The sequence below is a fragment of the Drosophila mojavensis genome, unplaced genomic scaffold (genome assembly GCF_018153725.1).
Source record: "Drosophila mojavensis isolate 15081-1352.22 unplaced genomic scaffold, ASM1815372v1 contig_16, whole genome shotgun sequence".
Taxonomy (NCBI): domain Eukaryota; kingdom Metazoa; phylum Arthropoda; class Insecta; order Diptera; family Drosophilidae; genus Drosophila; species Drosophila mojavensis.
The window spans coordinates 4,411,389-4,426,194 of record NW_025318693.1 but is presented as its reverse complement, the minus strand read 5'-3'; the positions used below and the strand labels follow the sequence as shown (position 1 = coordinate 4,426,194).

General features: G+C 46.3%; 1 protein-coding gene across 1 annotated transcript in view; it reads left to right on the top strand.

The window, feature by feature from the left end:
• LOC6573447 (dynein beta chain, ciliary) overlaps positions 1–12,921 on the top strand; it is a 33,451-nt gene extending 20,530 nt beyond the window's left edge. Inside the window, 11 exon segments of the mRNA XM_044007310.1 lie at positions 74–582; positions 652–1,404; positions 1,504–2,092; positions 2,278–2,526; positions 3,701–4,177; positions 4,247–4,611; positions 8,847–8,985; positions 9,064–9,230; positions 9,373–12,144; positions 12,211–12,405; positions 12,484–12,921. Of these exon segments, the coding sequence (XP_043863245.1) occupies positions 74–582; positions 652–1,404; positions 1,504–2,092; positions 2,278–2,526; positions 3,701–4,177; positions 4,247–4,611; positions 8,847–8,985; positions 9,064–9,230; positions 9,373–12,144; positions 12,211–12,405; positions 12,484–12,583 (6,315 nt within the window). The 3' untranslated portion in view covers positions 12,584–12,921.
• Positions 12,922–14,806: the final 1,885 nt, after the last annotated feature.

The window sequence follows — 14,806 nt, the reverse complement described above, 5'->3', positions numbered from 1 at the left end:
AGCTTTTGGTTACACACTCACACACACACACACGCACACACACATACACTCGCACACATATAATCACACACAGAACGTGCTCATTTCAACTGCAGAGACCACACGTCTGGGCTACTTCCTCAAGCTGCTTATCGACCGCAATCTGGCCTGCATGCTGGTGGGCAGCTCCGGCTGCGGCAAGGGTGCCATCTTCCGTGAGCTCTTCAGCAAATATGCCAGCGCACAGGAGCTGCTTGAGATTGCCGTGACAGCTGTCAGCGGCAGTCAGCAACAGACGCCGGCCGTTGCAGCCAATCCTGTTGGCGTTGGCGTTGGCGTTGGCGTGCGTCGGAAGCTGTCCTCGTCGACACCATTGCTGACCACAGTGCAGGCGACACACTTTAACTTCTACACCTCATCGGAGATGTTCCAAAAGATGCTGGACCGCCCGCTGGAGAAAAAGTCGGGGCGCTGCTTTGCGCCGAGCGGGCCGAAGCGCCGACTGATCTACTTCGTCAACGACCTGAACATGCCCGAGGTGGACGCCTATGGCACCGTGCAGCCGCACACCATAATGCGCCAGTTCATGGACTACAGGCAGTGGTGAGTGGTGGCTCAGCACGATTCCTTTGATTTAACAGCAGCTGAGACTATTGTCGGTGCCATGCCTAGGTACGATCGCCAGAGGCTTCAGCTGAAGGACATACGGCATTGCCAGTTCGCGGCTTGCATGAATCCGACTGCCGGCTCCTTCACCATCGACCCGCGGCTGCAGCGCCACTTTTGTGTGTTCTCGGTGGCTCAGCCCAGCGAGCAGACGCTGCACCACATTTACAGCAGCATCCTGAACAGCCATCTGGAGCAGCCGGCGCTGGGCTTCAACAAGGAGATCCGCTCCATAGGCAATCTCCTTGTGCAGGTGGGCATCGCGCTGCATCGCCGCGTCGAGTACGCCTTCCTGCCCACGGCCATTAAGTTCCACTACATCTTCAATCTGCGCGACCTGACCAACATCTACCAGGGCGTGATGCACAGCGTGGGTGCCCCGATCTCCGCAGGTGGTGCGGCCAGCAGCTACAGCGGCACAGTCTGCAGCAAGCCCGCCGAGCTGATGCGCCTCTACGTGCATGAGGCGTTTCGCGTCTACCACGATCGCCTGGTCGATCAGTACGACATCAAGTCGTTCAAGTCCTCCATTCGGGACATATTCAAGAAGGATTTCGAGGACTTTGACGAGGACTTTGTGTTTGCGGAGCCACTGATCTACAGCCACTTTGCCCAGTCGCTGGTGGACCAGAAGTACATGCCGCTCAAGAGCTGGGACTCGCTCTACCAGCTGCTGCTGGAGGCGCAGGCCAGCTACAACGAAATTGTGGGCTACATGAACTTGGTGCTATTCGAGGATGCCATGATACACATATGTCGGTAAGCTGAAGGCTAGCTCGATTTATTGATATCACATCACTTATATTATATATCTCAACTTTTATAATCTTATACTTTAACTATGCTTTTCCTTCCCAGCATCAATCGCATCCTGGAGAGTCCACGTGGCAATGCTCTGCTGATTGGTGTTGGCGGCTCTGGCAAGCAGACGCTGGCACGCCTGGCCGCATTCATCTCCTCGCTGAGCGTGTCGCAAGTGCAAATCAAACGCGGCTTTGGGCTGCTCGACATGCGGGACGAGATTGCAGCGCTGTACATGAAGGTGGGACTCAAGAATGTGGCGTCGGTTTTTCTCATCTCCGATGCTCAGCTGCCCGATGAGTCGATACTGATGCTGATCAACGATCTGCTGGCCTCCGGCGAAATACCCGAGCTCTTCAATGACGATCAGTTGGATACGATCGTCAATGGCATACGCAACGAGGTGAAGCAGAGCGGCACCTTGGACACCAAGGAGAATTGCTGGCGTTATTTTGTGGAGAAGGTGCGACGCCTGCTCAAAATCGTGCTCTGCTTCTCCCCGGTGGGGCAAACGCTGCGCATACGTGCCAGAAAGTTTCCGGCCATAATTAGCCGTACGGCCATCAACTGGTTTCACGAGTGGCCCCGCAGTGCACTGGAATCGGTGTCCCAAAAGTTTCTCACCGAAATCGGTGACATATTGGAGGTGTGTGCGATACGCTGACTTTATTATTACACGCGGCTGTCCGACGCCGTTTACAATTTACAACTTTAAACTGTCAAAATGACAACAGAAGGTGCCACAACACATACACACACACTCATGCACTCACACACACACAGCTGTAGCTCGATAGCCCGAGAAGTCAACTGACCCCCATTCATTTGCAGCCCGAACTCGTGCCGCCCATCGCCTGCTTTATGGCCTACGTCCACGGTACTGTGAATCAGATATCGAAAATTTATCTGCAGAATGAAAAACGCTACAACTACACCACACCGAAAACCTTTCTCGAATACATTTTCCTCTACCGCAAACTGTTGGTCGACAAAAACGGCGAGTTCGCCGAGCGCATCGGCCGGCTGCAGAGCGGCATGGCCAAGCTGGCCGAATGCGCCCGTCAAGTGGACACCCTGAAGGTGAGCGTAAATAATAATGTAATAAAAGAAGAGTTGAATCAATTTAACGACCTGCAAATTTAAGACCTATACGAGTAGCATTTTAATTCATCAAAATCGGTCGGTGATAACTTTAATCAGCTATTCGAGTAGGGTAAATAAAAAAAATGCTACATTATTTTCTTATTACTTATTGCATTTCTTACTTAATATTTAAATATTTTAAACATATTTATAATAATAAAACCAAAAAAATGGCACTTCATTTATTTATTTATTTATTTATTTTTTTTTTTTTTTTTTTTTAATTCTTTATTGCATTTCTCAAAAAATATACCAATTTAAAATAAATTGGCTTAAGCGCAACAATTTTATAAATAAAATTGCGGGCATAAAAATTGTAGAGTTATTAAATTAAGTTTTTATTAAAAACATTTCTGAGTATTAATTGAACTACCGGATTGACGATACCATCTGACCCGCTCAGATTTTTTATCAAGGCGCACAGGCCATGTAGTGGACATGGACGTACGCACACATGGCGGCAGTTGAGATTCGTTTTTTTTTTATTTTTTTTTTTTTGCCATTGTCTCTGCGATATTCGAACCATCGCGTCGCGTCGCGTCGCTTCGTGTCGAGTCTGTCATTCAATTAGTACGCTTAATTGAATTGTTGTTACAGCAAATCTGCTGTGCATAGCCCGTGGCAAAGTGGGCCACAGTGATGTCTAGGCGGAGTGGAGAGCCGGTGAAGTGTCGATGACGATACCCTTTGCATTGCAGGAGCCGTTTCCGGTTACGCTGCCAATGGCTGTCGATGGCTTGCAATGGCGCCGCGTCAATCGCATTTATTTTGTAGCATACTTTCGAGCGCCAAACAAAAACTGCTCACTCAGACGAACAAAAAACGCATCCATAATGTTATTTAAACAAATTGAATTAAATGAAATTCAATTGTAACGACGAACAGACGTCAGCTTCAGTTTTCAGAGCAAGGAATAAAAGCATTCCTATGTGGAGCGGAGGAAGTGCACATGTGCTTATTCAAGTGCCTTCTACAATTTGTGCGATAAAGTTTCCCCGTGTCAATATTGGGCCAGCGTGCCAGAGCTTTAATTAATTTCGTTTCGTTGGCCACCAAACTTTTAAAGTTTCCCAGAGTTTTTCGTTTGACTTAGAAAGAAGTTTTCTTGCAGCACCAACTGGCCATACAAGAAGTTCAGCTGGCGGCCAAGAATGCTGCGGCCGACAAGCTGATCGTCATTGTCAGCGCCGAGAGCGAGAAGGTGAAACGTGAACGCTTCATAGCCTCAGAGGAGGAGAAACGCGTTCGCATCATCGAGGAGGATGTCTCCATCAAGACCAAGCTCTGTGAGCAGGATCTGCGACAGGCTGAGCCAGCTCTAGTGGCCGCACAGGCGGCGCTCAACACTCTGAACAAGAACAACCTGACCGAGCTCAAGTCCTTCGGATCGCCGCCCAAGGGCGTGATCAACGTCTGTGCTGCTGTCATGGTGCTGCTGGCCACGAATGGCAAGATACCGCGCGATCGCAGCTGGAAGGCAGCCAAGCTGATGATGGTCCGTGTGGATCAGTTTCTCAGCGACCTGCTCAACTACAACAAGGACAATATACATCCGAATATAATCGAGACCCTGCAGGAATACCTAAAGGTAAAAGGGCAGAGATGGGAGCTGCAAATTCGCATCTCACTGACATTGGAAATCGTTTTTCTTTCGTAGGATCCCGAGTTTAATCCAGACAAAGTTGTGCAAAAGTCTGTGGCAGCTGCTGGGCTCTGTGCGTGGGTCATCAATCTGCATCGCTATCATCAGGTCTTTCTCATCGTTGGCCCCAAGCAGCAGGCCCTGCAGGATGCACAGCAGGAGCTGCTCGAGGCGCGCGAACGACTGCAGTACCTCAAGACGAAAATCAACAACTTGGAAGACAAGCTGGCCGACATTCAGGCGGAGTTCGAGCACGCTGTCGCCGAAAAGCAAAAGTGCCAACGGGAGGCGGACAAGACGTCCTTTACCATCGATCTGGCCCACAGGCTGGTCAATGGACTGGCCAACGAGAATGTCCGCTGGCGCGAGTCTGTGCAGAGGTGAGCGTGGCCTGTGGACGGTGCTCGCCCATTTATGCGCCATCAATTATTAAATTTAATTTACATTTTGTGTGTGTCCGCAATCGCTTTAATTGCTTTCCCGCGTCCCTCGCATCCCCCCGTGGAGGCTCAGTTGAACGAACTGTGCCAGCATTTCGCACACTTGCGGCCCACCGCAACAACAAAAGGCCGTAAATTGTATTTACTTGCGCTCATTTGGCCCACTGCAAGTGCCATTCCCCAATCGCCATTCTCCACTTTCCACTTTCCATCTGCCTGCTCGCAACCGCCCCCCATCACTCGCCGCCCCCAGCTACCAATTGAACAAATTGCGCACTGTCGCAGCCAATGAACTGCCCGCCGTTTGTTCTGCCGACAGTAAATAAACTGCGTCAGCGTCGACTCTTCTGAGCTTTGCACTTGCACTCAGCACTTGCCCCCGGTAATGAGAAACAACCCAAAAAGCATTTAAAGCACTGCACACATGCAATAAACCAGAGCTGGCCCTGCAACAAACATCCTTACTGACCTAGAGGCAAACTGAATTCTGATCCGGCCTGAGAGAACTTTAGCAAGAAAAAGGCTGATAAGCAGCTATAATAACTATCCTGAAGACACAAATTCGAATCATCCATTCATAATGGGCTGGGCTGCTTGAAGAAATTTCCGAGAGACAGTTTTGAAGTTTTGATTTCCATAATTTTCCTTCAGGAAAGTATAGAACAGAAGAAACTGCTATATATACATAGACATTAGTTATTTATGTTAAATTTGCAATATTTAGCCATGTTAAGCATATATGTATATAACTGAGCAGCAAAATGAGATAATCTCACTAGTTTCACTGTATATGCCTCTCTGTCTATCTCACAGTCTGCCTCTTCGGGTGTCTCTCTGTCAGAAGATCATTTAAGTTCTCTATATGTATGCAGCAGAATTCATTTCGTATTTATATTTAAGTAAATCGAAGCTAGAGGGCTTGCAGCAGCAGAGAGTGCTCCCATTGGTCACATAAGGCTCGACTGCAACGACCTGTACCTGACGTCGGGCTCAACATTTGAGAGCGACTTAGGCTTTGAGTGAAGGGTGCCCTATATAAAGAGCAGCTGTCTTCAGTAGCCCAGGAATGGTGGGGGTCAGTCGTATAGTGCAATAAAGTGAAGTGCAGTGAATTGAGTGACCGTTCAGCTAAGCATTAAAGACTTAGAGGAAAAGCTTGGAGGAAGTACGCGGAGGAAATACTTCAAGAAAATACTTAGAAAAAAACTTTTGAGGAAATACTTAGAAGAAATAATTAGAGGAAATATTTAGAAGAAATGCTTGGAGGAAATACTTGGAGGAAATATTTTTTAAAATCCTAAGAGGAAACCCTTTGCGGAAATACTTAGAATAAATACTTAAAAGAAATAGAAGAAATACTTGGAGGAAATACTTAAAAGAAATACTTGGAGGAAATACTCAGGTGAAATACTCAGACCCTGTCAAAGACTATAATACAAACAATTAATATGTCATAAAAATGTCAACTAATTTGAAGTTTGATAAAACATTCTATTTTTCATACAAGTAAAATAGTTGTTAGAGTACGTGCAACATGAATATTAATTTGGTGTGGAAATTTATGTTTGGCTTTCCATACATGTGCTTGTTCGCATTGATGGTAAATAGTAATGCACAAAATGTGCTCTCAACACCTTCGGCTGCCCACGGGCACAGACTAGTTTACGAGATCAATATTTGCCATGAAATTCAATTGAGTGCGCGTGGTAGCCAAAGGAGTATCCACAGACAGCAGGCAGTGACTACACACACACACACACACTCACACTCCCTCTATCAGTACATTTTTTTTTGCATCTGAATAACTGCAAAATTTCACACACACACACATACACATGGGCATTCAATCGGCCGCACAATTCGACAACGGCAGCACCTGAATCGCCAGAGGGCGAATTCATGAATGCATCTCTACATATGTGTGAAAAATATTAAAATGTTTGCTCGGCTCGTCTGTCTGTGTGTGTGTGTGTGTGTGAGTGCTCGCTGTGAGCTATGAGTGTGCGTACAATAGACTGGCAAAGAAACAGCAGCAACAGCTAACACCAGATATGTAGCAGGGGATCCCATGCTCGAATGTCAAAACTGAAAACCTTCTTGCTCCGAGAGAACTTTCAAATATTTATGAAAATATAATTTGCGCTCAACAGCAGCGGAGGAAGAGCAATGTAAAAACTGCAAAATGTTGTGCGGTTGTGGCATCTGTGTGTGCGTGTGTGTGTGTGTGCGTGTCTGTCTATGTACCGTTATGACTTGCATATAAATTTCTATTTGACTATGGCATTAAATATTCTTCATTGTAAGTGCATACAAATGCAACTACAGAAAGAGAGAGAGAGAGAGGGAAAGGGAGAGAGAAATCTATATGTGTAAATGCTCTTGGCTCTGTATTGCCGTTAGCTTTGGTGTTGCTGTTGCTGTTGTTGTTGTTGTTGCTGCTGCTGCTGCTGCTGCTGCTGCTGCTGCTGCTGCTATTGCTGCTGGCGCTGCGAAGCTGCTTTTGAAATATATTTTGCGTTTTGAATGAGAATGCACTTATGCCACTTGACAGGTATTTTATCAAATTCTGAACAGAATATTTCTTTCAAAACAATTATTTTAATTTAACAATACAATATATGTATGTACATATATACATATGTATGCGTGTATTTCGGGGCAGGTGCTAGTCATGTTGGACATTTATGCCTTGCAATTGCATAGTCTCTGCGTTATTCAATTACCAAGCACCATTTGAAACGCACACATCTGTCTTTATATGTGTGAGTGTGTGTGTGTGTTTGTTTTTGGAACAAGAGCATAAATCACTTAAGCCTTAAAGCCATCATCTTGTGCTGAGTGCAAAACTTGCAACTCCTTTATGCCGCCTTTATGTCGCCTGCTGCAGAGCCCGTCATTTATGCTCCGGCTTAAATATATCAATAATGTTTGGCATGCAGCAATTTCAAATAATAATTTTTAAGGCTACACGACAGCAACAACATGGAGCATGCAGATTATGCTGATGATGCTACCAATGCTGCTGATGCTGCCGATACCATTGTTGTCGTTCCTCTTGTTAATCTTACGCTAAAGTTGCTAAAGTCGCAGCCAAGGCGCAGCGAGTGCCTGCGGGGGCTAATAATAAACTTGGCCTGATAGAGTTATAAATTTGAATGTATTTTCCCACTTTAATGAACTATTAATATTAATTAAAATATTTCGAATTATTAAGCTGACAATTTTCTTATTGTGTCGAAATTCATTTTTATTCCATTGATAATTTCAATTCAAGCATTCTAGCTAATCGCTATGCATACTCATTGTTCTGCCCTCGTAGAAGAGACCCTTTGCATCATTATTAGTTTTGCAATTTCCCGTTTATTCAAATGCAAGCAACGCTCGACGGGCAGCCTTCAGCTTCCTTCAGCTGCACTTGTTATTTATACTTGAAGCGCACTTTAAAGTCGCTAAGGGACAGATTAATGCTTCCCGTTTACCAGGTCAGACAGCCAGCCAGCCAGCTCTCACGTTTCTGTTTTCGATGCTTTTCTATTTTATTATACACTTGTCGAGGGGCATTTCAATTTTGTCACGAAATCGAGAAAGGCATATAAATGGACATCATTGCATCCATTAAAAAAATAATAATAATAACAATAATAAAAAAAAAATAAAAAATAAAAAAATATGTATATTTTATTTTATATATATTTGATTATCAGAGTTCAACTGAATTCCCAAATCAAATTTAGAATTAAAATTAAGTTAGGTTAAAATTAAAATTAAATTAATTATAAAATTTAGATATTGAAATGAAATTGTTATACTGCAATATCTCAACTATATCAACTCAAAAACTCCTTCCTATAAACCTATCACAATATTAGCTAACTATTTTTAACCAATCCTACTCAATGCTATTAAAATATTACCTAAATTTTGCTCCTACCTAAAAAAAACTCCTATCAGAATATTAGCTATATTTTTCTATCAATTCAAAAACTCCAGCCCAAAGGAGTCGACAGCATCATAAAGCTTCAGTCAAATGAGAAATATTTCATGGCATAAATGAAGCAGTTTGAAGTCCTCCACAGTTTCTCTTTCAGTGTATTACATTTTCGACCTGCCATTGACTTCCGGTCTATGCTTCCGTTCTCATGCTTTCATCTATTCTTAACCATTCTATTGAAAAGCTTGCAGGCAAAGATTGGCACTCTACCTGGGGATATATTGTTAATTTCCTCGTTCCTGTCGTACGTGGGCTGCTTTACACGTCGCTATCGCGAGGAGCTGCAGCACAAGATGTGGCTGCCGAGCTTTTGCAAGATGGACGTGAGTACTTGAAGCTGATACCTCAGAGGCACAGTTACTTAACTGTTTGCACTTGTTGTATGTATGGCATGGAAATAGCCCCAGATACCGCACACGCAGGGCGTCGACCCACTGGCGCTGCTGTCGGACGACGCACAAATTGCCACCTGGAATAATGAGGGATTGCCCATGGACGGCATGTCCACAGAGAATGCAACAATACTGCAGCACTCAACGCGCTGGCCACTGATGATTGATCCCCAGCTGTGAGTATCATCGTCAGCTCGGGCTTACGCCGTAATTGAGCGAGCCCGGCGACAGTTGACTACGGGCTTATCAATATTTAATAAGTGAGGGGCATTAACACTGTGAGTAACACTTTGGTTCATTCAATTCCCCTGCATGCAGTCAGGGCATCAAGTGGATCAAGAGCCGCTTTGGAGCCGCCCTGGTGGTGCTGCGTATGACGCAGCGTGGCTTTCTGGAGGCACTGGAGAAGTCCATCTCGCGCGGCGACACAGTGCTCATCGAGCAAATTGAGGAGTCCATGGACACTGTACTCGAGCCGCTGCTGAGCCGCGCGCTAATCAAAAAGGGTCGATATCTGCGCATTGGCGAACGGGAAATGGAGTTCAATCCGAATTTCCGTCTCATATTGCACACGAAGCTCGCCAATCCGCACTACAAGCCGGAAATGCAGGCACAAACGACGCTGATTAACTTCACGGTGACACCGGACGGACTGGAGGAGCAGCTGCTGGCGGAAGTGGTAAAGATTGAGCGCCCAGATCTCGAGCAGATGAAGACCGAGGTGACGATTCAGCAAAATATGTTTAAAATCTCGCTGAAGGCGCTCGAGGACGAGCTGCTGGCCAGGCTGGCCTCCGCCGGCGAGAACGTGCTCGAGGACCACGCGCTGGTGCTCAACTTGGAGAACACCAAGCGTACAGTGGACGAAATCGAGTCCAAGGTGCGAGAGGCTCACCTAACCACGCTCCAGATCGACGAGACCCGAAACATTTACCGCGCTGCCGCCAAGCGGGCGGCCATTTTGTACTTTGTGCTGACGGATCTGAATCGCATCAATCCCATATACAAGTTCTCCTTGAAGTCGTTCATGAACGTCTTCCGGCAGGCCATAGCCGTGGCGCCAGCATCCAAGAGCTATGAGAAGCGCGTGCTCCACTTGGTCGACTCGATCACGCTGCAGACGTACCGCTATACGCTGCGCGGCCTCTTCGAGGCGGACAAGTTGACGTTCAGCTCGCACCTGACGCTGCGCATCATGATCGCCGCCGAGCAGGTGGCCAAGGATGAGACCGACTTTCTGCTGCGCTATCCGCACGACCCCAACGCGCTTTCGCCGTTGGACTTTGTGGGGCGCAGTGCCTGGGGCGGCATCAAGTCGCTGGCGCTCGTCGAGCACTTCTATGGCATCGACAAGGACATGGAGAACTACACCAAGCGCTGGCGGAAATTCGTGGCCAGCGATACGCCCGAGCGGGAACAGTTCCCGGGCGAGTGGAAGCATCGCACCCCATTGCAGAAGCTGTGCATTATCAGAGCCCTGCGGCCCGATCGCATGACCTATGCCATGGCCCAGTTTGTGGAGCAGACGATGGGACGAGCCTATGCCGAGGTGCAGACGCCGCCGTTTGGGGCCATCTTCAAGGAGCTGAACGCTGCCACGCCCGCCTTCTTTATACTGTCGCCGGGCGTGGATCCCATACGCGATGTGGAGCGCCATGGGCAGCAGCAGGGCTTCCATGCGGATGCCGGAACTCTGGTGAATATTTCCTTGGGCCAGGGGCAGGAGCTGCTGGCCGAGGCAGCCATGGAGCAGGCACTGGCCTCCGGCCAACAATGGGTCATACTCCAAAACATTCATCTGGTGGTGAACTGGTTGCCCACCCTGGAGAAGCTAATCGAGCGCATTGTGCTGCAGTCCGAATCTCAGGGGGATTCGAATTTTCGCTTGTTCATTAGCGCCGAGCCAGCTCCGGATCCGCAATACCATGTCATACCCCAGGGCATTCTGGAGTCCTCCCTCAAGGTGGTGAATGAGCCGCCCGCGGGCATGGCCGCCAACCTGCACAAGGCCTGGGACAACTTCACGCAGGAGACGCTGGAAACGTGCACCCAGGAGGCGGAGTTCAAGTCAATACTCTTTGCCCTCTGCTACTTCCATGCGGTGGCCGGCGAGCGCCGCAAGTTCGGGCCCCAGGGCTGGAACAAGGTGTATCCCTTCAACATCGGCGACCTGACCATCTCGGCCAGCGTGCTGCACAACTACCTGGAGGGCAGCAGTCGCATTCCGTGGGAGGATCTACGCTACCTTTTCGGCGAGATCATGTACGGCGGCCACATAACGGACGACTGGGACAGACGGCTCTGCCAGACGTTCTTGGAGGAGCTGTTGCAGCAGGATCTCATCGATGGCGACTTTGAGCTCTGCCCCGGCTTCCCATCGCCGCCAAATTTGGAATTCGAGGGCTACCACGACTACATCACCGAAATGCTGCCCGATGAGTCACCGCTGCTCTATGGCCTGCATCCCAATGCCGAAATCGGATTCCTCACCAGCGCCTCGGAGCAGCTGCTACGCACCATCTTTGAGCTGCAGCCGCGCGAGTCAGAGCTCAGCTCGCATTGTGGCGCGCCGCGCGAGGAGCTGGTTAAGATCATGATCGACGACTTCCTCGACAAGCTGCAGGACGAGTTCAATCTGCAGGCCCTGCTCAACCGCGTGGAGCGCAAGACGCCCTTTGTGGTGGTCGCCCTGCAGGAGTGCGAGCGCATGAATGCGCTCATCCGCGAAATCAAGCGCTCGCTGCGTGAGCTGATGCTGGGGCTGAAGGGGGAGCTGACCATCACGCAGGAGATGGAACGGCTGGACTATGCGATCTTCTATGATCACGTGCCGACGGCCTGGGCACAGCTGGCCTACCCCAGCATGCTGGGCCTGCAGGGCTGGTTCGCTGACCTGCTGCATCGCATCAAGGAGCTGGCCGGCTGGCTGAACGACTTCAAGCTGCCCTGCGTGATCTGGCTGGGCGGGCTCTTCAATCCCCAGAGCTTCCTCACGGCCATCATGCAGGAGAGCGCGCGCAAGCATGATCTGCCCCTGGACCGCATGCTGATCAGCTGCGACGTCACCAAAAAGCAAAAGGACGACGTCACGTAACTAGCCTGATGAGCCACAGTCGAAAGCATATCCATGTCCTTATTAACCTCGCTTGATTTCAGATTGCCCCCCATAGAGGGCGCCTTTGTGCACGAGCTCTATTTGGATGGCGCCAGCTGGGACTGCCAGCTAAACTCTATTGTGGCCCTGCACCCCAAGGAGCTGCTCTGTGCCATGCCCGTCATCTACATCAAGTCCATTGTCCAGGAGAAACAAGAGCTGCAGCGCGTCTATGAGTGTCCGCTGTACAAGACCAGGTGAGAGGCGAGGCGACGCGCATTGTTCCCTCAGCTATTGCCATCGACATCTATCTGCCTGCATCCAATCTGTTGCAGGTCGCGTGGCAACACCTACGTATGGACGCTCAATCTGAAAACACGCGACCGTCCAGCCAAGTGGATCTTAGCAGGAGTCGCCCTTTTGTTGCAGCCATAAAGCATTATTGAACCACCCATTGTTAGCCTCGTCATTCTCGTCATCCACTCCACCTACAGCTACAACCACAACGAGACGACAGCGACAGCGACAGCGAGAGCTTTTGTGTTGATTTCGTCTGAGCTGATTCATTAAATATATATTTTTATTTATATATTTATATGTATGTATATGTAATACAGCTGCGGTAATAAACACTAAGTACTAAATGTTGAATCAAAATTTAGAGACTAAGAAACTCAAAATAGGCATCTAAAATATTAGCAATATATGTTAATCTTCACTACAACTATTACTACTATGTACTATTATAACTACTACTACTACCACTACTATTAATACCACTACTACTATGTACTGTTATAACTACTACTACTACCACTACTATTAATACTACTACTACTATGTACTATTATAACTACTACTACTACCGCTACTATTAATACTACTACTACTACTACTATTAATATTACTACTACAAGTACTACTACTACTACTACTACCACCACTACTACTACTATTAATATTGCTACTACTACTACTATTAATATTGCTACTACTACTACTATTAATATTACTACTACTACTACTACTAATATTGCTACTACTACTACTATTAATATTGCTACTACTACTACTATTAATATTACTACTACTACTACTACTACTACTACTACTACTACTACTACTACTACTACTACTACTACTACTACTACTACACTACTACTACTACTACTACTACTACTACTACAACTGCTACTATTTTTCTTACTACTAGTACTACTACTACATATTACTATTTTTCTTAGTACTATTACTACTACGTACTACTATTTTTCTTACTACTAGTACTACTACATACTACTATTTTTCTTAATACAGTTACTATTACTATTACAAATTTTTTACCGCAGGTGCATATATACATACAAATTTTCGAAATTAATATTCGCATTCCTAACTCACCTCAACTAATATTAAGTCTGTAAAATTCCGCTTTAAGCAATGCAGCACAACAGATGGAAAGTTTTTTTTTTGACACACCGAAGATTGCATGCACTTATAAACTTATTTTGATCCTGTTATTTGGCAATCCATGCGCATATATAGAGCTGTGTAGGATCTGTAGCTCAATATTTGTATTTATTTACTTATTGATTATTGTTAATATACAATTAAAACTAAGTTAAAAATGAAGCGCAGCAACTAGGGCCTTAAGCTTGTAACTTAATATATTTTCAGTTAAATTTGCAGTCAGAAAAGTTTAGTTTAGTTATCTTTAAGTTTATTTTAGTTGGCTTTAATATGTTTAGTTAAAAGTTTGCATTCAAGTTTTGAATTTTCAATTAAATATTCACGTGTTGGCTATGTGATAAACTAGTCTGTTCCGGTTTACTACAACTACGAAAACTTATATTTAAATATAGCCCACTTAGCATAGCAACAGAAAGACAAGCAGACGGAGGAGTGTGTCTTTAAATATTTATACCTAAGTGAAAGTTGTAATACCTTTAGAAACATGGATTTGGTTTCCAGAGTTTCAAGCGAGTGCAAAGTACATTTTAAGTCCGAGTTTGGAAATTAGAAACATAAAGCATAAACATAAACAAACTGAAACACAAGTCAACAAGTCTAGCGATGCTTCGAGCAACGTAAACAATATACGCAAAAGTCAAATAAAATTTCGTTTTATTTTTTGCCCAAAAATTTGCTTAAGCTTTTTTTTCGTTTTTATTTTTCTAATCAAATTTCTCACATTGTTGAGAGTAAACAATAAATAGCATATGCTAGCTTCGCCTGAATTCGCTAATCAGTGAACTTCCATGCATAACTGCTGAGACAATTATTACACATACGCCTCGTGTGCTCGAAAAAAAATTATAGCAGCTGCTGCCCACGTGAACGGCCCATACAAAATTGTAATCTACGGTAACTAGGTGTGTGTGTTTTCACAATCGGCAGACTTAATTCTTAGGCGCAGCGACCCCCACTTGTCGATCACGTGTAGACTCGCCTCAGTCGCTTCAACCGATAATTCACTTGCTGAATTGAAGGCGGCCTGCGTCAAAGCAGCTCGCGGGGAAAGTTACCGGACGGAATCAAATAAGGGGGCTCGACGCATAAGTTTCGGGCGTGATCTCTGCACCAGCTTAATCAAGTTGCTGACGTTCCACAAAGATGACGTACATAGCTTAAATGTCTGCCATGCGTCCGATTTATTAC